Here is a 26,002-nt window from a genome sequence, read left to right on the forward strand (position 1 = left end):
GTCACCTTGTTATGATTTTCTTGGTACGCCCACAGAATTATCAGTCACCTCACTAAACTGGATGCCAGCTCCTTGTGATGTCCAGCAAGGTGGCTGCTCTGACCAGCATTGGCAGAGGTTGGGATGCTGGTGGTACTTATGGCACCATCCCACCAACTTCTGCTCAAGCTGACTCTTTGTTTCAAAAGCCTTTAAATATGTCAGTTCCTACTGCCTCCAAAAGTATTAAGTTTATTTTGAATGTCAGGACATTTCCTGTGGTCTTTGCACCTTCCCAGATCATTACCTGTGTTAAGACTTAATGTTGAATATTAGGCTCATATATAAAAGGCTTTCAATCCCTACATTAAAGGCAATAGTTGCATTACCACTGCTCCCCTCTCTCTCTCCCAACAAGTACAGATGTCTCCTTTCTGGAAAGTGCTATCTAACCCAAGCATAAAACCTTGATGTCCTTTTGTGAATCCAGAGTCAAAGAGTCTGTCAAGTTCCCAACAAGAACTCAGTCTCACTAACATTTCATCTTCATCCTGTAATAAATTGCCTCCCTAGCTCTTAGCTTAAACTCTTTTAGTACACAGAAAGTCAAGAGGCTAGTGTTTTTAGTCTTAATTTAATTTCTTTTACTGACTTTGCCTCCTCTGCAGTATTTTCCATTCTTTCAGTCATATATCTTCCTTTCCATCCATGGATGCTACTACACTGACATACAGGGAATTACATCCAACTATACCAGGGCAGAATGTGCCTGAAATACATAAAATCATTCATCTTCCTTTCCAAAGGAAATGAAATTTCTAAGGTTTTGCATCCCTTGCTTTCTAGTGAGGTACAGTTCCATGGAAGAGCACAAGAGGATGACTACACATCCTGATGGTTTCCAGAGGGCTCAGTCTGTTAAGATGTAAAGCCCAGACATAAGAAAGCAGTTCTGTGTCCTCGATTACACCTCCTCAGACTTGCACTTAATGAGTTACTCTATGTCCTGAAAGCAAATTATCCTCTAAACAAGTCCTTACAACACAGACATAGCTGTTCTGTAATAAGCACAAAATTATATTCAAATATGATATTTAGAGGATCCTAATATTTAAGATATTTTGAGGATCCTAAATGGATGTGTGTGGTAGCACATGGTCTATGTGTTGCTGTGGTATATCTGTAATTCTTCTACACATTTAGAAAAGTTCTCAAGAGATTTTCAGTATCTAAGTAGAAAGGGAAACACTTCACTCAAAAAGTACATCTCGCCTTTCTAAACCATTGATTGTTTACCAATACCTGTGGAAATACACACAATTCTCATGTTACTGAGGCTGCAAATACACGTAAACAGGACTCCAACTGTAATTTTACATCCATTCCATGCTACCTGTGCATTTATCATCCTGTCATCAACCATTACAGGTTTTAATTGCAAATTTTCGACAGCAGAAGCAGTGAGGAACAGTAAATAAAGCCTCCATGCTATATAAACAGTATTTCATACAGCAAAAACCAGGCTTTGGCTGAGTAATATCGTCAAACATGGAATGAAAGAGGTTAACTGTCATTTGCAGGAAAGAGAACCTGAAATATTTACATTCAAAGTGTAAACTCATACCAAGTACTAATGTGGCACAGACCCATCAGCTCTTGTAAAATAGCCCAAGCCTTTGCAGGATCAGTGTATTTCAAGGCATGGGTAAAACATGCTGCATGTTCATTATCCCACATTGTGAAAAACCATCTTCCATCACTCTATAAACACTGGATTGTTCAACAAACCTTACTGTCCTCTGCAGGTTTCAGCTTTCTGCTTGCAGTGCTGTAGTACAGGAATTCAGGCTAACTTTAAGACTAGGGTGGAAATAGGAAAATCAGTTCAAGATTAAGACCTACATTTGGCCTTCGATTTCAAAACAACCCATTAGGGAACTGAAACCTATAAAATGAAACAAGAGATGTCTAACTCAGTATGAGCTGAATTATCCCATAGGCTGGACTGACTCAATTCCCATTGACTACAGAGGAGCTCAGGCATGCAGAGGACAGGTACACACCTACTCATAAAATACGAAAATTTCAGTGTCTTAATCCTGGACTAAATACCACTGACAACAAGTTATTTAATAAGGCATCCAAGTATGGATTCAGCAGATGCTTCAACTCTGTTTAAAACAGTTCTGCTTTAATTAAAACCTCTTCCTGCACTATTATAATCACTAAAATCTTGGCCCCTACATTCTGAGATAATCGTATGGGAACAGTGTGGTGCTGAATACCTGTAATTCAAAGGGATGAAATGCTGAATTTAGGCACTCATAGTTTGAAACAAAGGTCAGCTAGTCCTTCTCATATGTGCATCTAACAGCTGTCCCAGAGAGCATTACAATGAAAGAGAACTGCCAGGATACAAGACATACAAACTGTGCCTTCCCAAACTATTGCATCATATCTCATAAGGGCTGACAAGACATGGTTTTTAATCTATTGCTATAGAAACTACCATATGGCCTGTTTCTTAATCCTCTACATCTTCACTGTAAAAGGGAAATCTACTGAGGAACAAAGATCTGGGAATAAATTTTAATAAATTGCTTACATACATTAAGAAACCTTGTTCGTAAGGAGTCAAAAGCATATAACCCTCAACACCCCCCCCCCCAAAAAAAAAAAAAAAAATCAAAAAACCCAAACAAAACCCAAAGAACTAATGAAAGCCATCTTCTTCATTAATGATGTCTCCTGTGGCCATAAACTATAATTCAAAACACAGCATGACACAAAGACGTTTCTTTAAAATCATTTTAAGAAAATTGTTTTATCAATTACTCAATTTCTACGTTTCACCCCATAGAGCTCCCACACATCATGTTATTTTAGAACAGGGAAAACAACCATAAAGGAAAACCACATTCTGAAATTTGGATAGGAAGTATTCCAACACTGCTGATTTTCATCATAAGCAATGTAATCTCTTTCTTCTGTCATCCCCTCCACCTGCTTCATTAGCACAATGACTGTCTTCTCATAAAGCAGCCAAAGTTACACAAAAGGGCTGTAACCAGGGCCTCAACATCTGGCCCTGAATTTACAACCAACTGCATGAACGCACACGGCAGAGATGCAGGCAGTAACAGGAAGGGCGGGAGGAACATGAACATCTCCCATGGAACTGTGAAGTGTCCAGTTTTCTGCTTTCTGCTGCACCATCAGCCTTGGTTTCCTCCAACCATTCTTCTCCTGCCCTACCAAACAGACCAAAGTTTTCCCTGCACTGCCCCTGGGCAGCACTAACAGGCTGCCTGCCTGCTTGTTTCCCTGCTAAGGGCACAACTCTCCCACTAACAGAATCCTTCTGTCACAGTATCAGCATCACAGGTCTGACAGCTCCAGCACACTTTAACTGCTCAAAATTGTCAGTTCCTCACCAAAAGTTCAACTCCACTGCAACAACAGCTTTGTGGATAAACCCCTCTTAAAACATACCTGGTAAGAAAAACAGAAACAGAACATTGCAGCATGCAAAATACTCAGATCTGTAAAGATAGTATAAATGCAGACAGACTTCAAAATCCATGCGCTACCACTTACTGCTATTTCAAATTCCTGTCCAAAGCCAAGAGAGACAATACACCACAGCAGGAGCTTTATAAGTTAAGCTTGTTTCTTTGTTTATAGGCTACTTGTGATTAGACTGACTAGGCATTTCTACATGAAATTTGTCACAGTCTTAAAATAGGCTCCTATGACAGAGATTACATCAACAGCTAATGAAATTAGCTTTCCTTACTGAATTCCAAAACTGAAGTACAGTTGAAATGCAACAGCTAAAGGTAACTATTTAATGCTCCAGTTCAGCCTGTTTGCTGTTAATTTGTAGCAGACACCAGAATTCCATTTCACACAGCAAGTACTGACCTTCTAAACATATCATGGGGAATGAAAGTAACTTCCATTGATGAACCTCTTGACAAAATAAAAAATCCTTTTAAAAATTAAGAAATTAGTAACTACTAAAAAGCAACACAGGTTTCTATTAAAAAATTGAACTATATTTCAAGAATGACAACTCAAAACCTGACTCAAAAACAATTTCAGTGGTAAAAATACCAACTGAAATGTAAATTCAAATGCTCTGTTAGTTTTCTCTGATAGAATCATAGAATAGCTTGGTTTGGAAGTGACATTCAAGAGCATCTAGTTCTAAATTCCCTGTCAGGGGCAGGGACACATTCCACTACATCAGCTCAAAGCACTGTCCAGCATGGCCTTGAACCCTTCCATGGGTTCAACTCTTCCAATAGGGCATTCACAACTTGCAGTGTCTCACCAGCCTCATGGTAAATAATTTCTTCCTAATATCTAATCTGAATGTCCCCTCTTTCAGTATTCATTACTGCGCTTCAAGCCATTTCAAAACACTACATTTTGTCACTACACTCCCTGAATAAGGAATCCCTGTCCAGCTTTTCTGTTGGCCCCTTTTAAGTACTGGAAAACTCCCCAGAATCCTTCTTCTTTAGGTTGAACAATCCCAACTTCCTCACACTGTCTTCACAGCAAAAGCTCCAACTGTCTTATCTATTTCAGAATCCTCTTCTAGACTCTCTCCAGAAGTCCTTGTTCTTCTTATGCTGGCAGCCCCAGAGCTGGATGCAGTACTCCAGGAAGGGTGTCATGAGAGCAGAGCAGAGGGGTAGAATCCCCTTCCTCAGCCTGCCGAACACATTGTTTTGATGCTCTCCTATCTAATGCTCCTTTTCTTTCATTACAATAAATATGTTAATAGAAATTTCATATTTAAACAGTTAATTTGTCTCACCACCACAGAAGAATGGTTCATGTATCATAACAAGGATACATGAGAGGCATGAAGTGCAAAGCAGAAAAAAAAGATTTTAATTTAAAATTAGTGGTACTATATACCATAAGATAATGTTTTTCTAAGATTGTTACCTATCTACATTTTTCCTACCACATGAAAACCAATTAGAAATATGTAGCAATAGCTATGGAACAGCAAGACACTTTCTAGAGAGTACATTTGCTTCCAGTGAAAAATTCAGTATCTGTATTTGTGTACCATTGTGTACCTTAACAGCCAGACGTCTGAGAATTGAAAATGAAGTGGTGCTGCCTCAGCATACAAAATAAGCACACTACAGAAACAGCAAATAGCCTGGAGACAACAGGTTCTGTTAAAACAGAATCAAGTAAAGGAATTAAGCAGAAGTTTTCCTTCATTATTTAGCAGATATGACCCAAATCAGAAACTAGTAAGCCCTACTGCAGACTGCCAACATTTTAGAAAGTATTTCAGTCACAGTAGGTGTTTCATACAATCACACAAAAATAACTGGAACCGTATGATATTTCTTATAGCATGTCAATGCATTTTTCTATGTGATCTTGAGTGGATTTCATTTTCAAATTCTTCCTAATTGCCGTTTCTTTTATCTTTCCACATTCACTTTGGATACACTATCCAGTGCAGTTCAGGAGAAAAAGAGAACATTCTTCCCACAACTCTTTCTCAATGCTCAACAGCTCAAACAAAACACAGGATGCTTAAAAAAACAACCAACTGACTGTGAAGAAAGCAAACTGGTAAGAACCAGGAGAAGCCACAGCTCTGCCTTCCCCCTCACTAGTCAAAATAATGGACCATGAAAAGGAAACAAAACCACTACAGAGAAAGGAGTAAAGCAACTTCCCACGCCAGCAGACCCAGGAGAAATAGCTCAGCAAGTCACAGCACATTCTGCACATTCAGCAATCAAACCACAGGGTGCCTTCCTTCCTCAGCACTAAAGTAGGAGCTACTGGGCTTTGCATAGTGGGGAACAGCTTTATGGAAAGGTATGGGGGATAAGTTTCTTCCTTCTGTGGAGAGGAAAGCAGGCTGGTACAAATGCAACAGAAGGGAGACAGGAGACCAACCTTTTCAGAGTTATTTACCTGATACTGGCCCACTGATAGTAAATACTCAGCCTCAGACAAAGAGGCAGCTGGAAACTATAATGCGTCACCAACATGAAAGGGGAGCAAAACAGAATATTTTCACATCTAAAACTTTGAAATATGGCTCTGTCATAGCTTAGCTTTGATTTTTTTCTTCCTAAGTAGCTGAGGAGATAGCAGAGAAAGCAAGATCTCCACATTGCTGTCTGTCTTGTTTCTTCACAAATTACTGCCATACAGGTTCTAGAGAAATAATGCTACCAAATCATTGTTCTGGGGCAATTCTTACCAAACCAGAATGCTCTTCTTGTACCATCTTAATGCAAATTGCAATTGGTTAGCAGATTCCTACAACATTTGGGAAACAAATGCTTATCTACATTATTTGCACACAGCGGGTGCCTTACTCATTACCCTTGGCTAAAACAGGAGTTAGCCTATCAAAAACCAAGGAGGTTTTCTTTACTGCAGGACAGGTTCCCTTCAAACAGTTTACATGAAAGCTGAGCTTTCAGGATCCTTCCAAGGGTTAAAATAACTCATCAGGTGGAAACATCAGCAAAACATGTTGGTATCTGTGAACAGAATCCTGTATGCAAATGGAGAATAGACATCCAGCACAGAAATAAAATAATGTTTCATCTTTACCAAAAGAGGCAGTTAGACTGCTGTAAGTATTCCCATGAAGGGGCTACAGGCTTTGTTGCTTATCTCAGAGAGTATATTTCAATGTTCAATTACATCAAAAATAAGTTTTCCCTTGATTTTGGTGGTTCTTGTATCTCATCCAAGCTCAGTGACAGTCCACCATGGTATGACATGGACAGAAAGAAACACAGGACATATCTATAAAGAGCAAATGAAACAGGAGACACAGATTTATGGAGCTTGATGCATTTAATTTGCAGTGCTTAGCACACCTTTTACATAGAGAAACTCCTCATTGAAAACTCAGTTTTCAAAAATGAAATACCACTTTAAATGGAACAAACCAACCAATCTTGGCATACAACTATAAATTACGTCCATTTGGATTTCCAGCTAAAACCACTGCAAGTTGCTATTCTTCAAGAACAAATAAAATCTATTACTGTAAGACATATTTCTTGAGTTGCACCTGTCTTGCAGACTGGAAAAGCACATTACTGAGTTTTAGGAATCCTACTTCATCTGAACAAACTTCTAAACTCAGTATTAGGTTGCAATGATTAAAATTAGTATCTTCCATATGGGTTCAGAGACAATTTGATCTCTTTTTAAATAGTGATGACTATTACTACTATTTCACCCACTACCATCATCCTGCCAACATTGAGAAAAAAACTTGGGCATAGCCACTGCCACAGTAATTCTTTAAAACGTAAGATGCTTTCTGCCTTCCCTCACAAGAAAAATAAAGCAATATATATGTAAACAGCAAATTAAACTGAATTAGCAACTAACCAAGATAAGCAGAGCAAGAGCTGAACCACACAGCAATACCTAGTGCTTATCTTATTAAAGCTCATGCAAGACACAAAACAGCTGCTAACTGCCAAAGGCTGGGTACAGTCTAGACTTTCTAAAGGCTTCTCATAAAATCTCTCAGCTATTACAGAAACAGCTGCTGCTATACCAGCCACAGGTTTCTGTTTGTTAGCCAAGACAGATTGGAAATAGATCAACAGGTAATAAGCAGAAGTACCAGAAAAAGAATCAATTATCAGACTGAGAGATGAGTAGAAGCAGCATACCTCATTCTATCAGTTCTAGAATGACCATACTCAAAGGTTGTTCAAAAGATCTGGTGAAGCTTTTCTTTGAAACTGCTCTGCTTTCAAGGCTTAAGAGAGTCACAGGTTTTCTTTACAGATCAAAGTACCTAAGATCCACAGGCTAAGAGATGATGAATGTGTTCAGATGAACAGAAGCTAGGCAGAGGTTAAAGATGATCCATACACAGCCCCCACTCTTTAACCCTGAGGCACAAATCTGGCTGACATCCCTAAAGCTTTTCTTCCTCAGACATTAGGTCAGGGCCTAGACAGAGCATCACAGCAGTTCTCAGTGTTTGCACCAGCCTTTTGCCAGATCAAGGCATAGGAAGCAGAGTCAGGCAAGAAAAAACAGAGCTAAGGAGAAGAGAATTATAAGCCTGGGGCTGCATCCTAAGAAAATGGGACACAGCAACATAAGTCAGGACATTGTGCCAAACCAACATCCCTTTTGAGCAAACTATGGCTGTGCTTTGCTGTCTGGCAGGGCACAGTGGGTGTCCCATGGCAATCTCAGACACAGCAGGGCAGAGCTGGCAAGGAGGGACTACAGGGTGTTGGTAACTTTAGACCTGGGAGTAAGATTGGCAGCCAGGAAGGAAAAATTCTTCTATGGATTGGATATGTTCATAGCACTACTTAGCTCATAATATAAATACAGAGGTAGCTCTGTATTTCTAAAGTTTTAACGAATCAAGGCTTACACAGCAGCATATAAAATGACAAATTAGGAAAACTGGAAAAACAGGAATCTCAATATTGATCAAGCTCCTGTGGTAAACCTGCAAAGAGACATTCAACACAGGTTAGAATTAGAATTCTTTTGAGACAGCTGCAAACTTGGCCAGGCTTCTAAGATAAAATACTGTAAAACTGCATGTCTTTAGAGACACCAAATGGAGGCACTGAAAATAACACCTAACTGAAATAAAACCAAAATTCTCAACAGAAAGGACTGATCCCTGTTTTGCAGTACTTTGTTCAAATTTATGGATATAGAACATGATTTGCCATTAAGTTTAATAAAAGACTGTTCACCTTAATTTACCACATCGCCTTGTCTTTCCTAATATGACAATTTCTGAATAAAAGAAAGTTGCATTCAATAACAGAGCATCGAAACTGATATTCACTAATAATTTCAGTGTACCAGCTCCTATAAAGACAGGGTGAATGTGGTGATTTATAAAATGCAATTACAAGCCCACAGGACATTCTAAAAGTCTCATTTTATTCTGCAGTTTCCCAGGAGATGGCAAGAAATGGGTTACATTTCCAGAAGTATTACAGGACAAGACAAATCACCTCACACTGCTTTGCCCTCTAACTATTTAGTAGTTTTTATAAGCTAGGCTGAAGTGCAAAGCAATAATGAGATTTTCATCCTTCAAAACAAGTTTAATCCATCTTGTAAACTCCTCAAAACACTATGGACTGCACCAACCAGGGGTGGTTGGTTCAATCCACTACTTGGCCCCTCTGTGTCCATTGATAAAGCTGTTTCACGAGACTGAGATAGGAAAGAGATCTCACACCTACATTTTCACCTCATTTCATGCAGGTGTAAGAACCTGGATTACTGTAGATTATCTGATGCAAGACAAATGCACTGTTGTGAAGAATCATGCCTTTATTTTGCAAGATCATTTATATTTAAAATAAACAAACATGTCAATAACTATTCCTTTTTCAACAAAAATCAGGTTTGCAGAAACAAATTAAAATGATTCGTCTAACAAACAGTACAGAGTGCTTTGTTACTGAAGGAATTCATTTCACACTGAGGAAAAAACTGATGTTTTGTAATGTAATGTGAGTTGCAAAGTACCACTGAAGATAGCAGTGGCATGAAGCACAGCTGGAGACACATCACTAGTGGACTGCCCTTGGGATTGATATCGGGGCTAGCACTATTTAACAACTTCATTAGTGATCTGGATGATGGGGCAGAGCACACATTCAGCACGTTTGCAGATAAAACAGAACTAGGAGAAGTGGCTGATACCAGTTTGCACCATTCAGAAGGATTTGGAGAGCTAGACAACTGCTGCCAACAGGAACCTCATGAAAAACAGAAGTGCCAAGTCCTGCACCTGGTCAGGAATTATTCCATGTATCTTTACACACTGGTAGCTGATGAGCTAGAAAGCAGCTTTGCCAAAAATGACCTTGAGGTCCTGGTGACAAGAAGTTGAACATGAGCCACAAATGTATTTGAAGAAAAAAAGGTCAATAGCATCCTGGGTTACATTAGGAAGAGCACTCAGCTGGTAAAGGGAGGTGATCCTTTCTCAATTAGCAGCCCTGGTGAGGGGGTATCTCTTGTACTCTGTCCAGTACTGGAATTGGACTGGGCTTCCCACTACAAGAATGCCATAGACTTATTGGAGCAAGTCCAGGACAGGGCCATAAAGATTACTGAGGAATATCTTTACATAAGGGGATGCTGAGAGAGCTGAGACTTACCAGCCTGGACAAGGGATGGCTAAGTGTCAGGTAAGATGGCTCTTATTAACGTGTGTAAATAACTGATGGGAAGGAATGAAGAAGGAGCCAGATTCTTCCTAACAATGTACATCAACAGGACAAGAAACAATGGGCAAAATTTAAATCCCATGCCATTCCATCAGAACACAATGAAGCAGTTTGGATTTTTACTGTGACAGAGGTCAAATACTACAAAATATTGCCTACAGAGGTGCTGGAGTCTGCATCTGCATAAACATTCAAAACACAACCAAACAGTCTTGGACAACCTACTTTTGCTGACCCTATTTAAGCAGGAGCTTGGGCTACTTCTCTTCAAGAGATTTCCTCCAACATAAATAGTTCTGTGGGCCCGTGAAGATGATACAAAAAGTTTGAGAATCTGTGGTGATAACTAAGTCACCAAGCTAGAAGGGTGTTTGTGTTTAGTCCTCTGTTCTGCCAGACTTCTTTCTCATAAGCCAAAGCATTTACTGTAGCTATTAATTATTACAATCTGCCTAACTCAGATCCTGGAGGGACAAGCATATATGCAATTGAAAGAAATGCTCTTTCCATTACTCAATATAATGAAACATTCTGCTTCCTTTTTTTCCTCTGAAGTATCAGCCAACTTCCAAAATAGAATACAGAACCAGCTGGGTTGCAAGGTTATTTCTTTACAGCACTTTTTATTTAAATGTGTGCATTTCCTATTGAGGAGAACAAAGACAGACAAGACATATGGTGTTATGCATGTTTTCCACCACACTGCAGCCTGATGTACTCAGGTAGGAAAAAAACCCCTACAGAGAGAAAAATAAAGAGAAGAGAAAGACACCAAAGGTTGATGCTGCATATGTCCAATAATTTGTTAATAGAGGGTGTAAATTTTGCCCATGTTTAAGATTTAATGGGAATAGAGAAGGGGGCTTCACTCCTAAAATAGGTAAATCACATATTACTGCAACTGATATTTTCATTTTAATATCAGATGAAGAGCTAAGTGCACAAAACCACAAAGAAATTATAAAAAATTGTAAAAGACTAGAAAGAAAAACCATAAATAACAGAGCTCATGGGCCACTGGCTTTTTAACTACATCTGTTTTGACTGCCTGCAGCCAAAAAGTGTATTTATGGCCCACTAGGAAAAGGCACTGAAATTTGTAAGAAACCTAACAGGCTGTAATCCAATGCCTACACCTGAAATATCTAGAAATGGTCCAAGTCTGGCTGTGTCCCCGGTTGAAACGTACACATTCCAACCTTTTACAGCTTCAAAATGCTCCATGCAGTCCACTTCCCAGAAAGATTGTATCTTTCACGTAATTGAAATCACTGCGCTTTTGGCCATCTCTGAGACCATCACAAAGGTATGCTGTAATACAATAACCTAGAAATGCACTGCTTATGGTGTTACATCAATGAAGTAATAGAGCATCTGTGCCAGAGTCAGTCTTTTCATTGAAACGGAAAGGATAAGAAAGCCCAGAGCTGCAGTACTGAGGCAGAATATGTGAAATTAAAGCATGAAATAAAGATGAAAGAACATCAATGGAGACCTGGATGCCAAGATTTAAAAATCATTGTTATCACTGGCAAATCTTCCAGTGACAACATCGTATTGCAGTTACTTATTTAATTAGCATATCAAACCACCTTTCATATCTGATATGAAGCTTGGATTAATGTGGACAGACACCATAAGAAATCAAACTAAAAATATAAAAATGGAATTTCTCAGTAAAGCATCACACCATACGCAAACACTAAGTTTACCTCAGCTCCCAAACTGAGAGAGATTATTTCATCTTCAAAAGCAGAATGTGTATCAGTATGAGGGGGAATTCCTGTTAAAAAAAAAAAAAACCAACAAAAAAGTGAACACAATAATGATAATAATAACAACAACAGTAATAGAGTGCTATCTCCATTGGCAAGCTCTATTTCTATGAATCTCCGTATGGAAAACTGGGATGTATGGTTGAACAAGCAAAACTTACCATAAACAAGGGAACTGCCTTCCATAAGAATTTGGGGCAATTGTCTTACGCCCAGATTAGATGGATACAAGTAACCTAAGTGTCTTGTATAATCAGTAGAAATACCTAGAAGATAGTTCAGGTTACTCCAAGGCCTTGCTCACTCCTGGATGACTCCCTGCTGCAGAGAGAAGCTCAAGCACTTGGCTCTCCTTGCAGGCAGTTTAGCCCTTAGCAGCAACAGCTATGGTACCTACGGCAATTTTGGGCTTTAGTTCATCCACAATAATATATTTCTTCCTCACTCCACAGAGGAGTAATCTCAAATCCCTCTATTTCCTAAGCAAATGACTGCATTAAGGATTTCCACTTTAGCATTAGGACCTACTATCTCAGAGGCAGCACTGTTAGGATCAAATCTCCCTCTGCTTTGCTCTTCCAAGGCAAACACACATCACTGCTAGGCTAACCCCTGGGTAATACATCTGTTAGTGTGTGTGTGTATGAGTACACACACGTAACGGAGAATTGCCAAAAGAACAGTCATTTTCAAGGGTTTGTTTAGATTTTTCCTTCATATCTGCTAATTGGAAAGAAAGTGCCAATCCCTGCAGCTTGTATCACACATTTTAACACCAAATGCTAGAACAGCAGTGTGCCTGCCACAGCAAGATCTCGCCACATGGTGGGGAACGGCAGTCAGCAGTGGAGCAAGAGAGAACAGCAGACAGCTTGGGAGAACTGCAACTGCACCTTCCTCTGATTCACTGCAGGCCAAGGCAGACAGAGTCATTCCTATACCATCCAAGCTGAAACAGTTTTTTTTGCTCATTAAAAATTCTACCCAAGTTCATTTTAGGCTCTGTAGAGAATTCCTGAGTTGAAGATAATTTCTTCTGAATTGTCAGCCAGGGTGCTTTAAAGCACCCTTATTATACGGTACATGTTACATCCAGACATAAATATTCTGAATTCCATTAGTTTCAGTGAAAACACATAAGATACATTAAATACAAGTGTTTTATGAGATCAACATTTAATCTGACAGAAAGTCAGTGAGACCTGAAAACCAAGGACAGACAGATATCTGTTTGCTACGGCTCATAACTTTGCCCTGGTACAAAGCACTGAGGCTCTGCTTCAAGAGGCACACTGAAGTCTGTGCAATTCACTGTGCAGCAGAAGAACACTGACAGCTCTCCACACTGTCACCAATTATTCAACCAAGACCACACTGACCCACACACCTCATCTTATGTATGGCCCCTCCACCTTAAGATATTCATAGCCGTAACTCACTTTCTAAAATTTCAAGTATAATTTCCAGTGGAAAAACAGCTTGGAACCAAGGTGCAGGAAGTACTAATCTGACTGCACTCTGTGCTCATTCATACCCTAATGATTTGCATTTAAGAAAGGGTATTTTGCTTTGGGCTCAGGTTTTTGATTTTTCAAAAAAAAAAACCTGCTTCCATTCTTGATAGATATCTACAAATCTAACTAATCTCCTCAGATGTCTCAGCCAGAAGTACACAACTGTATAAATTTAACAGACTGTCAGATACACAAACAAATAGGATCAGCTTTTCACACCCTTGTTCAGCAGACACTGTAATAACTGCCAGACATGAATTCTGAGAGTAAAGCCATTGTTTTTTCTTCCTAAGGACAAAAGAGATACACACCCTAGAAAGCAAGCCAGATACTTAACCTTGATGACTAAGCTTAACAAAAAGTATAGCACATGATTTGTTCCCTAGAAGTGTGATTAGAAGATTGTTTTTCTTCAGAAGCCTCCAGTTTGGGAAAAAATACAAAAATACAGTAATTCCTTGTTTCTAGGATATGGGAACACTGCTTGCATCATACTTAAGACTCCGTATATCACATGCACTAACATTATATCATATGTACTCACAGCAGGAACCATTTCTTGGAAACTGTATTCACATTACAGGAAGCAATACAAGTTTGGAGTAAAAAAATACACTTAACTAGAAGATCAAATATGACTATTTATTCCTATATCTTTTTATAATTAGTTTTCAAATCATGGCCTTGGACTCAAACACCATAATTTTCCATAATAGTTGTTTCAAAAACTACATTTCTAAACCCAAGTTCCCATGTTCAGAAACCAGTATTAAGACTTCAGTTTTGATTCAAAGCATCTCTGGACACAGTGGAAATACATTAAGCAGGTGCTTAAATCCTGTTACCACACCATTTCCCAGTTAGATGCTACATTCTCCTGCTTTTTAGTGAAGTTGTACTGCTTTAGCTGTTAAATAGTTCATTTACTCCACAGATGCCTGTACAGTGCTATGCTTTGGATTTGTGATGAAAACAGTGCAGACAATACATGGATGTTTTGCCTCTAAGCAATGCTTACACAGTATCAAGGTCTTTTATGGTTTCATGTTTCCCTGCCAGCAAGTCAGCTGGGGGTGCACAAGAAGCTGGGAGGGCACACAGCTGGGACAACTGACCCCATGTGACCAAGAGAATATTCCGTATGATCATATGACATTGTGATCAGTAATAACACTAAGGGTGAAGTTTACCAGGGATGTCATTTCTCAGGGACTGGCTGAGCACTGATTGGCCAGTAGTCGAGGATTTTTTTTCATCACTTGTTTTCCTGTGTTTTGTTTGCTTTTTTTTTTTAACTTACTAAACTGTCCTGATCTCAAGCCATGAGTATCCTCTCTTATCTTCCAACTCTCTCCTCTACCCCAGTGAAGGGAGTGAGCAAGCAGCTGCACAGTGCTTAGCTACCTATCAGGTAAGGTAACTAAGCTAACTAAGCTCACTAACCCACTATATAAAATAAAGAGTTCAAAATTTTTGAGGGACAAATGAACTTACCTTGTCCAGGTTCATATTGATTTACAGTCAATTGATCAGGTTTATGTTTGATATATCCCTGCTTTAAGCATTTCTCCAAGAACGGCTTGCAAATTTCAGGAAGACCTAGTTATAGAAATAAAACTGTAAACAAGACAGGACAGCTTTTTACAATAAATATAACTAGGAAAATACATAGAAGTAGCTTCATATACATGCAAGTCCATATTTAACTATGATTGCATCTGCTGCTAATACACACATCAGAACTGGGGGACTACTCTTCAAGTCCAATATTCTTTAAGAACTCAAAATTACAAAGACCACTCTTTCAAGGCCTCTGCATTCAGAAGCAGATTACTCCTTACAAATGCAAACTGGAGTATCTCTACACATAAATAAAACCACATCAAATCAGAGGAAAAGCTTTTACCAATTATAATAAAAAAGTTGCAGTCAAGAAGCAAAATTATTATGCAGACAGTCAGTTGTGCAGAGCATTCTCTAAAAAAATTTATTCCTTGGAAATCTATTACTGAATTAGATTAAATATCACCAAAAAATCTGCTGAAGTTAACCTGGTCTTGAAACAGGAATGGAAGCCATAGTCCTCCACTGAAGCTCTGGTTTGCTGTTTAGGACTGAGGACTTGATTAAAAAATTTTTGCTGAGGACTTGATTAAAAATTCTGCTGAAGGCAACACCAACAAACATGTTACTACTATCCCTTCCATGAATCTATTGATTTTTATTCTTGTTTTCTCCCAATAAGTCTTTATGCTTTTCTCACACATAAAACAATCTGTGAGACTAGGAAACAATTCACATATCAATCCCCTTACAATGATATAGCTTCAGAGTTAAAATCTTAATATAACCAGAATCCTTCTGTTTCATGCTACATCCACCCCAGTACACATGCATCACCTTAAACACCTTCAAGTTTTACAGGAATTTAACTTTCCTATTTTGCTATTTTTAAATCTAAGTCTATGACTCACTTGCTTTGCTCTGACTCACAGCTTTCAATTCCCAATATGAGCTATTGAAACCTTTACAAAACTGCTTTCAGAGCAAAGAACATTTTATTTCAGTGTGCATCCAGCAAGCTTCAAGCTGCTTGAGATAAATATATACAGCAACATATGTCACATCCCCCAAATAAATTAATATGCAATTTGTAACACATAATTGTTTTATAGAACAAAAAGCTAAAAAGGAATGACAATTACAATCCCAAAAGCTTTATTTGACCAGACCTCAACAAAGGGCAGCGGGCAGCAACCTCTGGCTCCGAGTGACTGGACAATCTTGAAGCACTAACAATAATTTGGAATTAATCTCAAAATTCAAAAGCTCTTTTGTGTGTGCTTAAGATACTCAAAGGCTTTCCTTCAACCAGACTCTCACAGCCACAACTCAGTAAGCCTTAAAGGCTTTAGATAATTGTTCAAAATAAGTACAGTTTAATAGGGAAGTTCTCACCTCCAGGTAATGGTTTGTCTTTATCAACATTATTGTTATCATAGCGAAACTCATATCCAAAATGCTTTACTCTTCTATGCTTTAAGGTCTTCTGGGCTGTAAAAAACATAACTTTGAAGTAAGATTAGACTACATAAAGACTATATGAAACACTGCAGGCAATTTACCATGTTTCCCTATTCCATCCTACCTGTTAAGCCTAAACATTCTTTAATTAGCAGTTACAACAGTATATGTGACCCTCACTCTTCATGCACACACTTCTGCTTATTACCTTTTGTAATTTATCAAGGATCACATTCTGAGTCAAAGGGATGGTGTTTTTGTATACGCAAGAAGCAGGAAATACCAATTTATTTCAGCCATGCTTAATGCATCTTTTTCTTGCCCTGATCTCTGAATTTACACCTGATGAATATCCTACAGATAATACATCAAGATCCATCATTCTCATTAATCACCAAGTTATACATTAGCTAAGGTCAGCATAACCTTTTGCATTGCTCCACGGAACAAATTTACACAGGAACTCTGAAGTCGTTTCCAAGAATTTATTTATTGAAGGATTTAACTCCACAAGTTCAAGTGAAAGCATCCAGACTGTATGCCTCACCAAGGTTTTTTTTTTGTTTGTTTTTTTTGGTTTTTTTTAATAAAAGAAGACACAGCTCTTCAGTTGGACATCAAATTACAAACAGTCTTCTGCTTGGCATGAAACACATAAGAATACTTTAATTGTCTCTGGATGCAGGTTTGTTATTCAACAAATCCATTCTAGGATATTAATTCAGATCACTTGCCCCAAGGAACTGATCATTTGCAGTATAAGATCCAATTTCTAAAATGCTAAGAGCAGCCACAGAATAATTTCTGACAATACATTTCCCAAGATGTACACTTCCTATAACCTGAAACTGCAGGAACAGCATAAAAGTATAGAATGTCTGGATTCCTATAGCTGTACCCACCATTCTGAGTATCTTCATCTCCTTTCCAGTCAATACTTTCCAACAATCTCTTTTCTTCCTCTGGAGAAATAATCTTTTCAATTACCATTAAGCCTGGAGGCAAGCTTGCAGGAGCAGCATTTTGCAAGGAAACTGACGTATAAGAAAAAAAAGAGGATTTTGTCACTCTTTAGAGAAAATAAAGCCTGTGTTCCCGATGGAGATATAATTACTTTGTGTAAGAATATAGTACAGCCATAGAAATGTTTAATAATACAATGGAGCACTCATTGTGGTCTTATTTGGTGAAAGAACGATCTCTTTTTGTCACGACAAAACAGAGTAAGGCCCGAGTTTTGCATCATTGAAGTGCTTTCTAAAATTTTACTGAATAAGAGGAACAAGACTTTACTATTCAACATAAAACTGCTTGTGGTTTTCCTGTAAAAATAATGATAAACATAATTTCCTAACCACTTCACTGAATTTCATTTTAATTTTGTGGAATTTTAGTGATTTACCATATCAGCAGATTGTTTCTCCAGACAGAGAGTTCTCTGTAACCAAATATGAACAAATATGGAGTACAGAACAATATGTATCAGAAAGTAAAACATCATTGATGTTGGGACATTCAGTTTGCTACCCTGAGAGCTTAAAAAAAAGCTATTTGCTAGCAGAACATACAGACCAACACCAGGAACCCTTTTTGCTAGGCTTTATGAAAGCTCACAGAAAGAGCAACAGTTCTTGCAGTAAATAGCTTATAATCAGCCAAAACCAAAAAAATTTTGAGGGGAAGGGGGGAAAAAAAGGACAGAAATTTCATTGTGTATATTTTTTCTTGGGGCTGAGACAGAGATTGCAGGTCACACAAGAAATTCAATGAACTGTCCAGAGAGTCTCCAGGCTTCTAGATCACAAAACCTTCATGTGCAGCATTGAATGGTCAGAAAATCACTCAAATCTTTTTTTCCCTTTTCCTTCCAAGTAATAGAGCTGAAATTAGAGTATCCTGACCTGGAATACAAGGAGCAAGGATTATTTTATGTCCTGAATCTCAGATTCTAGCTTTCATTCTCTGTGTCTACATACAAGAACGAGTGTGCTTTTACCTATATTTACAACTCAGAAAGTAAAAACAAAGGGGAGCAGTATGCATGGAGCTGGATATATAGGAGAGCAGAAAAACTGTACCTTTTTCCACAAAATTAATGTATAGAATAATGTTTTGGCCACAGTCTTCCAGTGTTACTTCCTTTCCATTAAGGGTGTTAAAGGCTTTTTTGGCTTCTTCTGTTGTCCTGTATTTCACAAATGAATATGGTTTATTCGGTGGCATTAAGAGTGTTTCCATTGCTCCATATTCTTCTAGTATTCTGAGCAATTGCTGTCTACTCATCCCATTACCAAGACCAGCATTGGCAATAACCAGGCTCTAATTGAAAAATAATTTAAAAACAAAAACAAACAAAGAATTAGTGATTATCGTTGGTTCATTTAAAACTAACATTTTACCAAGAGAAAGTGGCTGTAGTTATCAGCACTATAAAGAAAAATTAAACCCATGAGCACTCTTATGTATTCTGCACAAGATATTTACATTTCCATGAGCTTTGCTTGCCCAGCACATGGTGTGGCTGAAAGCCTTGCAACCTTTATCAGAAACACCTCCTCAGTTAATGCATGCTTTCAAGTGCCATGTGTGCTTGTAGTATGCTTGTCACAAACAGTGGCATTGGCACATAATTTTGGTGGTTTCTGGAACAGCTGGGAATGGGAAAAGTGTTCAATTAATTCAAACAACAGCATTTTGCTTCTCTTAAAAAAAAAAAAAAAACAAAACAAAACAAACAAACAAAAAAAAACAGAAAATGAGGTTTAGAACCAAAGAGGAGGGTCATTTAAAAAAATTATACACTGACCACTGCTGTGATTATGCCTATTGTGAAGGCTCTGATAACATCTGTTCTAAGCTCTGCATCAGGCTTTCTGTTATGGATCATATTTTTCAAGGTTTACCTCATTATTAATTACTGCTATTATCTGGAATGTTATTGATGGAGAATCCTATGTGTGTGAAGGACATGCATAGGTTCAAGCCGCTCCTTTCACTTAATCTACAAAGATCCCACTACACATCTGCTGGAGCACATGCAGCAACTGATGATGTAATTCATAGATGGACTCTTGCACAAGCCTGGAAGTATTTTCTATATTCCTGACACAAGTTTACCACTAGCATTATGATTTTGTTTTATGCATCACTTATTCAAGTGTTCTGTCACCAATAAGGACCTTGCTGGACCCCAGAATTATTCTTTGGAGAGATTAGATAGATAATTTGGTACCTGGGACAGTTTCAAGGGGAACAAGTCCCAAATTACAGACCCATTTCTAAGCAACACTAGAAAAACACACTCTTTGTTCTAAAGAGTTTACAACATAAACAAGATTGCCGAGTCATTAACATCCATCCATGTGGTTTGAAATTGGAGAAAAAATTAAACCACATTAACAAAATGTATAAAGATCTAACTGATGCTTCCATATTTGAATGGGAAGAATTTGCAGGATCAGGATGAACAAGCATACGGTAAATGATACTGCTCTACAGTGTTTCAAGCCATTTATATTTCTTCATAAATGAGAGAGGGAAATTAGAAACCCTTACTTCCCTTTCTGTCTGCAAGTTCCTGTCACATTTTGCTATATCAGTATCTGCAAGGTAATCCTCTGATCTGCTGTAACTCTACTGTGGCAGAACACTACAAATCAAAAAATCCAAGTAGCTTTCTACTAGGTCTCTTTACTGCATGGAAAGAGAAAGCTGTGCCTATTTAAACAGCTGCAAGTCAGCCAACCAGCTCAATTCCCACAGAACCACAGTCTTAATTTGTTTAGAGGAAAAAAAGATGGAAAAGATATTCAAGACAGACATGCTTTTAATGGGGAGCATAGATGAGACAAATTACACTTGACAGAGAACCATGGAGGATAGAATGGTACAAAAGTTAAAAGCCTGAGAGAAAAAAAAAGAAACCACAGAAAAAGAGAAGAAAAGTGTATCTATTTCAATAGCATTTCCAAGGCTTCCTCTTCCTCCTCAATCCAAGTAACTACTGTTTCAGGTTAAAAAAAACATTATCCAAAGGCCAAAGTCTCTCCATAGACCCCAAACTGCTCAAGTACCATTCTGCTTTGAAATCAAAGAAGGACAGAAAACCCTTAATCTTGGGAAGTCCCTTTTTAAAAACTGCATTTTACATAAGACACATGAGAGAAGAGAACACAGATAAGCAGCATTTTAACATTACCATCAAAATCGCAACTACCTGTGTGGCATGGGAGACACACTGTATGCCCTCATGTCTCATCAATGTATGCTGAGCTCTGACCTGCTTCCTCAATACCTTCTTCTTCATTTTCTGGACTTCCAAATGATCTTCACTGGTTTTAGCTTCCATACTGGTGTTCTGGAAAGCAAAAATAACAACACGTAGTGAGTGTCCTGCCTGAAAAGGATCTCTCCCAGAAATAAATCTTTAAAAGATTGCTATGATGCTTTATTTCATTTTCCCATTTTTCTCTTCCTCTTCACTTGAACAGAACATGAGAAAAAAATTATGTGCGGAACTGCCTGAGATTCACATTGTCTCAGCTTCTCAGTTATTCTCATGCCTTACCAAAAGCTTGAGTCAGAGATTAAATGTGTGACACCTTTTACCTAATTGCACCCAAGTGTGACATTTGGCCAAACTTGCCTTTCTTGAGCATAGAAAAATGTGTGCAATACTTAAATGTCCTAGAGCAAGCAATTAGGATGCTCCACACATCATTTACCACATCTCCCAAACTTAATGAAAATCACATTCCTGTTGTGCGAAGGAACAGAAAATTGTATATATATATATATATATATGTATTAACTACTGCATTTCATAGCAACACAGCATTTACCAACCAGTGAATACTTACAGGTCAATGACATTCTTCAGGTTTTGCTGCATCTTTTGCCAACTTTTGGTCTAACACTACACTGAGATCATGCAGTACCTTCCCTCATTTCTTTAAGCCTATATTCTTTTCCTTTCTTTTTTCTACTTCCTTCAAATCCAAGGGAGGAGTCCAGATCTCATGTAAGATTATGACAAAGCTCCCAGACATTGATGCAGTTTGACTTTATCTCTCCCTGTAACATAATCCCTTACCTTTATCTTAGAGGTACTTCTTTGCCAAAAATCCTCCTAACAGTATAGCTGGACAATCCAACTGCAGCTGTCTGTCCTATTCCATTCTTTTATCAGCACTGACCTGACAACAATCCTTTCATCTTCTCTTCCTGTCAAAAAATGGTTTTGTTTCAGCTATTTTTAAGGGAAAAAAAAAAAACAAACCAAAAACAAACTAGATCAATCACCCCTCTATGTTATTATTTAACATTGTCAACTGCCCCAACAGTCACTCATCCACTTACATGCCTTCTGGCTTGCATGACTGCAGAGCTCCTTCCCAATACCTAAACTGCAGACACAACCATGATAATATGACAATGTACTACAAAAAATGGTAAAGATAAAAAACCCCTCATATTAGTATTTGCAGGAACTTTGTGTTGAATAACTTAGCAAAAATTTTGTTTTAAACAAGCACTGATATGCTAGTAAAATTGTTATAAGAGATTGAAGTGTTGCACAGGAGCTGTAAGTATGTACTCCCTGTGATTGCTGCAGCATTACCATCATCAACCTGCACAACTTTTAACTGCACTGCACAAAAATAATCTTTAAAGAGAATCAGATTGACAAAAGCACTCTGTGGAAATGAAAAATTCTAATGCTCCAAAAAGGAGCAGGATCAATGCTGTCAAAGAAGACTAAGTCTTTTTCCCTTCCTTTCCACTTACTAGTTAATCCTCCTACCATTCCTGTTCCATTCTCAAACACAATGTTACAGGGGCCTTAAATGAATTGAAACCCTTGTCAACAACACTTTTAAGCAAACATGGCAAGTTACTGGCATGGTGAGCATCAACAATTTTCTCCTGATATAGTTCAGATGCCTGCTAACAAGTTTGAGGTGGCACATGCAAGGCCTTAACAGTTTGAACCCTGACTTCCTGGCGTTCTTCAAGTTTTTACACATCTGACCACATAACGATCACATTTATATCTGTGTCTGACCAAAGGGGAAAAAAAAACAACCATTAAAACCACTTAATAAATAACTCAGCGCCAAAATCCATACTACCACCATTAGACAATTCACATTTCCTAGGATCTCCTAAAATCACAACCATGCTCACAAGCAACAGAGACAAAATGCATAAGACAAAAATCTCACAAGCACCAAAACTGAAACAGGGCAGAAAAAGGAGAAGACTACTACAATAATTAACCCCACATGACTTCAAAAATGAAGTGTAGAGGCTGAAAATATCAATAAGTTATGGAATCAATCTTGATCTCTGCATAATTAGTTTTATTACAGATTTGTAGGAAATGTCTGCCATTTTTCCTTTAAAGCAACAGTGCTCATTAGGGGCTTTTTGCGTATTTTATACTCTGATTTTTTCCCTTCCCTTCCGCAAATTCTTGGTACCGTCTTAAATAATCGTTTTCCCTTCCTGATGGCACATTTGAAAACAGGCCACAGATGGTTATTTGAAAACAACATTCTTCCTTCTAAAGACAAAACAGTTCAAAGTAAGATTCTTCACTTAATCAACAAACAGTGTTAAATACACAGAGAGCAATGCTTCTCTTACCTTTCATTAGTTAAATAATGACCAAAAAAAAAAATCTCAAACTTGCTTAAACCAAAAAAAGAAAGCAAAGTGGGAGACACAAAAAAAAAACCAAACAAACAAACAAAAAAAAACCAACCCAACGAAACAAAAAAATCCAACACCCACTAGCATAAGATAATTAGAAGCCAAGGTAACTTAGAGGGGAAAAATAAAAGCCTCATGAAAAGAAGCACAGAAAGTTTTATGAAATAAATTCTCCTAAGTGCATCAGTGCATCTAATGGATTACCCTTACCAAGGTTCAGCTGATTTGCAGGCTCCTTCAGCAAACCTACTATGACCAAGCTGTGCAATTATAAGACTCCATAGAATCACAAAATCATTTAGGTTAAAAAAGACCTGTAAGGTTGAGTCCAACTGTTAATCCAGAACTGCCAAGTCCACTACTAAACCCTATGTCCCTAATCATCACCATCTATATAACTGGGTCCAAAAGGCTTGGCCTGTCCCACCTTATTTGCCACACACAGATAAAAAAGGCCTACATCTTTACAGCCTACACCTGAGCAGGTTCCTCTTTGGAGAGTGTCAGGCAGTCCCAAACTACTCCACAGGAAAATGACACATCTTTGACCTGGTTAGTTTACAGAAAGAGCAAAAATACAGGACAGGTTAATACTTTGGAACCCAGCAAATTGGATTTTGATGGAAAAGCATGGACACTATGCACATCACCCATACCAGTCAGACCACTGTCATGCAGCCTGCAAAACTTCAAAATGAAAGGGTCAGGCCTCTCCCATAACAGCTACACCTCCACATACTGGAAGACTTCATCTGATATTTGGGGAAAACAGTTTTGAGTTTAGTCAGGCCTTAAGTCAGGTCCTCACAAATACCCACATGCTCCAGGCAAAAGCAAAGAAGTCATGCCACAATATTTGTTAAACTAGCACAGAAACTGAAGCTGAAAGACTACTTTTTATCCTTTCATAACCCCCGAACAAGGGACAGCTGAGGTGTGACTCAGCTGTCTAAATAGCACATAACACTGGCAGAGATGACCTATGCCACAACACTCAGCTCTTCTGCTGCTCAAGAAGCTGAAGACCTTCCTGATGTACTGTGTCATGCTTGCCAGCATCACTCTGGGGCCACCAGCTCCTGAAGGCATCTTAAGCAGTAATACCTGCATAGCTGAGACAGCAGGATATTCCCTTGGTCTCCTTCTGAACCGTGTCTAAACTCTGTGTCTTGTCTGCTGCGTCATTACCAGTGGCTCAATTCGGCAGGCACAGGAACCAAGTCTGCCCTGTTTCTGAATGAAGGAAACGCACTCAACTGTACAGAAGTAGGAAACTTAATTTGCTAGGATCTCACACCTTCTTTAGAAAGGCCAATATGACTACAGAAGAAAAAGAGTTAATCCACTGTTGAATTCATTACTGTTACCACCTAGTTTTACAACGAGTATTTTTAAAAGTAGCTCCTGAAAATACAGACTGAAAACGGTTTCCCCTTGCAATAGGAGCTATGGGTACACGCACGTTACAAAACTGGCCTGAAGTTACTACAGAGGTTAATGTAAAGCTTTAATGCAATGCACAAAGCTTACTTGCTGTAGAAGCAGCTTCTGAAACCTGGAGTACCTGGCGGCCGGGCGGAGCTGAGCGGCGGCTGTCGGCAGAGGGAGCGCCACGATCAGGGATGAGCTGGGCTCTTTGTTACTCACTTTAGGCTTGCTTTTGCGCCGCAGACACACCACAACAAACGTATAAGGACGCAGCATTAACATAGACATCTGGGGGGAATAAAACACATTCAGGAGGCACGAAGGTGAGATTTAAGAGCTCCAGCAAGGACCAAACGCGCCTGAAGGCACCAGCACAGCCAAGCACCAGCCTGTCCCTGTGGCTGCCCCATCCCGCCTCTGCCAGGGACAGCCAGCACCAAAGCTCCCACCGACACCCCGGAAACAATGACAACAGGAACAACCACAGGAGCGTGCCATAGAACCACACAATGTGAAGGGTTTGAATAGACCTTAAAGATCACCCAGTCCAAACCCCGTGTCATGGGCAGGGGCGCGTCCTACCAGACCAGGATTCTCAAAGCTTTGAACACTGCCAGGACTGGGGCACCCACAGCCTCCCTGCGCAACTTGTTCCAGGCCTCACCACCTTCACAGCAGCGTCCCCTCTGCTCTGCCCCGAGGACAAACGGGGGAGCTTTGCGGCAGACGTAGGGACGGATTTGGCCTTGTCCCCCTCCTGACATGGCCGGAGACAGAGCCGCGGGCTCTGCTCCCCGCACAGGCGGCACGGCGGGGACGGGAGGGGAGCCAGCGGCGGAGCGGAGCCAGCGGCGGAGCGGAGCCAGCGGCGGAGGCCGCCTGCGCCCCCGCGGCTGCCCGGCCCCGCCGCAGCCGGTGAGGCCCGGGCAGCCCGGCGCGGCGGGCGCGTTACCTGCAGGAAGCGGCCATGTCGGGGCGGGCACAGCGCGGCACCGCCCCGCCCCGCCCGCCGCCATGGCACCGCCCCGCTGCCCGCGGAGTCCCGGCGGCGTTTGGCGGCTGCAGGCGGCTGTGGCTTTATTACAGGTCAGGGAAGCCAAGCTTTGAGGTTCAGCAAGGCAAGTGCTAGGTCCTGCACTGGGGTCACAGTAAGTCGCAGCACCACAGGCTAGGGGAAGAGTGACTGGGAAGGACCTGGCTGTGCTGGTCAAGAGAGCTGAACGTGCCCCAGGGTGTGCCCAGGTGTCCAAGGAGGCCGATGGCACCCTGGCCTGATCAGCACTGCTGTGCCAGCAGGAGCAGGGCAGTGACC

The 26,002-nt window shown here is 39.6% G+C and overlaps 1 protein-coding gene across 14 annotated transcripts in view; it reads right to left on the reverse strand.

The window, feature by feature from the left end:
* ALKBH8 (alkB homolog 8, tRNA methyltransferase) overlaps nucleotides 1-26,002 on the reverse strand; it is a 48,815-nt gene that overhangs the window by 18,985 nt on the left and 3,828 nt on the right. The window contains exons 1-9 of one of the 14 annotated variants that reach the window (XM_085575892.1): nucleotides 25,643-25,667; nucleotides 24,793-24,978; nucleotides 21,641-21,771; nucleotides 20,765-20,905; nucleotides 18,627-18,867; nucleotides 17,451-17,582; nucleotides 16,483-16,578; nucleotides 15,019-15,123; nucleotides 11,948-12,018 (exon numbers count right to left, since the gene is read on the reverse strand). In XM_085575892.1, coding sequence (XP_085432018.1) covers nucleotides 11,948-12,018; nucleotides 15,019-15,123; nucleotides 16,483-16,578; nucleotides 17,451-17,582; nucleotides 18,627-18,867; nucleotides 20,765-20,896 — 777 coding nt within the window. In that variant the 5' untranslated portion in view covers nucleotides 20,897-20,905; nucleotides 21,641-21,771; nucleotides 24,793-24,978; nucleotides 25,643-25,667. Of the gene's footprint in view, nucleotides 1-11,947; nucleotides 12,019-15,018; nucleotides 15,124-16,482; nucleotides 16,579-17,450; nucleotides 17,583-18,626; nucleotides 18,868-20,764; nucleotides 20,906-21,640; nucleotides 21,772-24,366; nucleotides 24,496-24,792; nucleotides 24,979-25,272; nucleotides 25,577-25,642; nucleotides 25,704-26,002 lie in introns of those variants that run through there. The other 13 variants (XM_085575897.1, XM_021529360.3, XM_085575918.1 and 10 more) reach the window with 13 other exon arrangements.

This window comes from Lonchura striata, chromosome 1 (assembly GCF_050655825.1).
Source record: "Lonchura striata isolate lonStrDom1 chromosome 1, ASM5065582v1, whole genome shotgun sequence".
Lineage (NCBI taxonomy): Eukaryota > Metazoa > Chordata > Aves > Passeriformes > Estrildidae > Lonchura > Lonchura striata.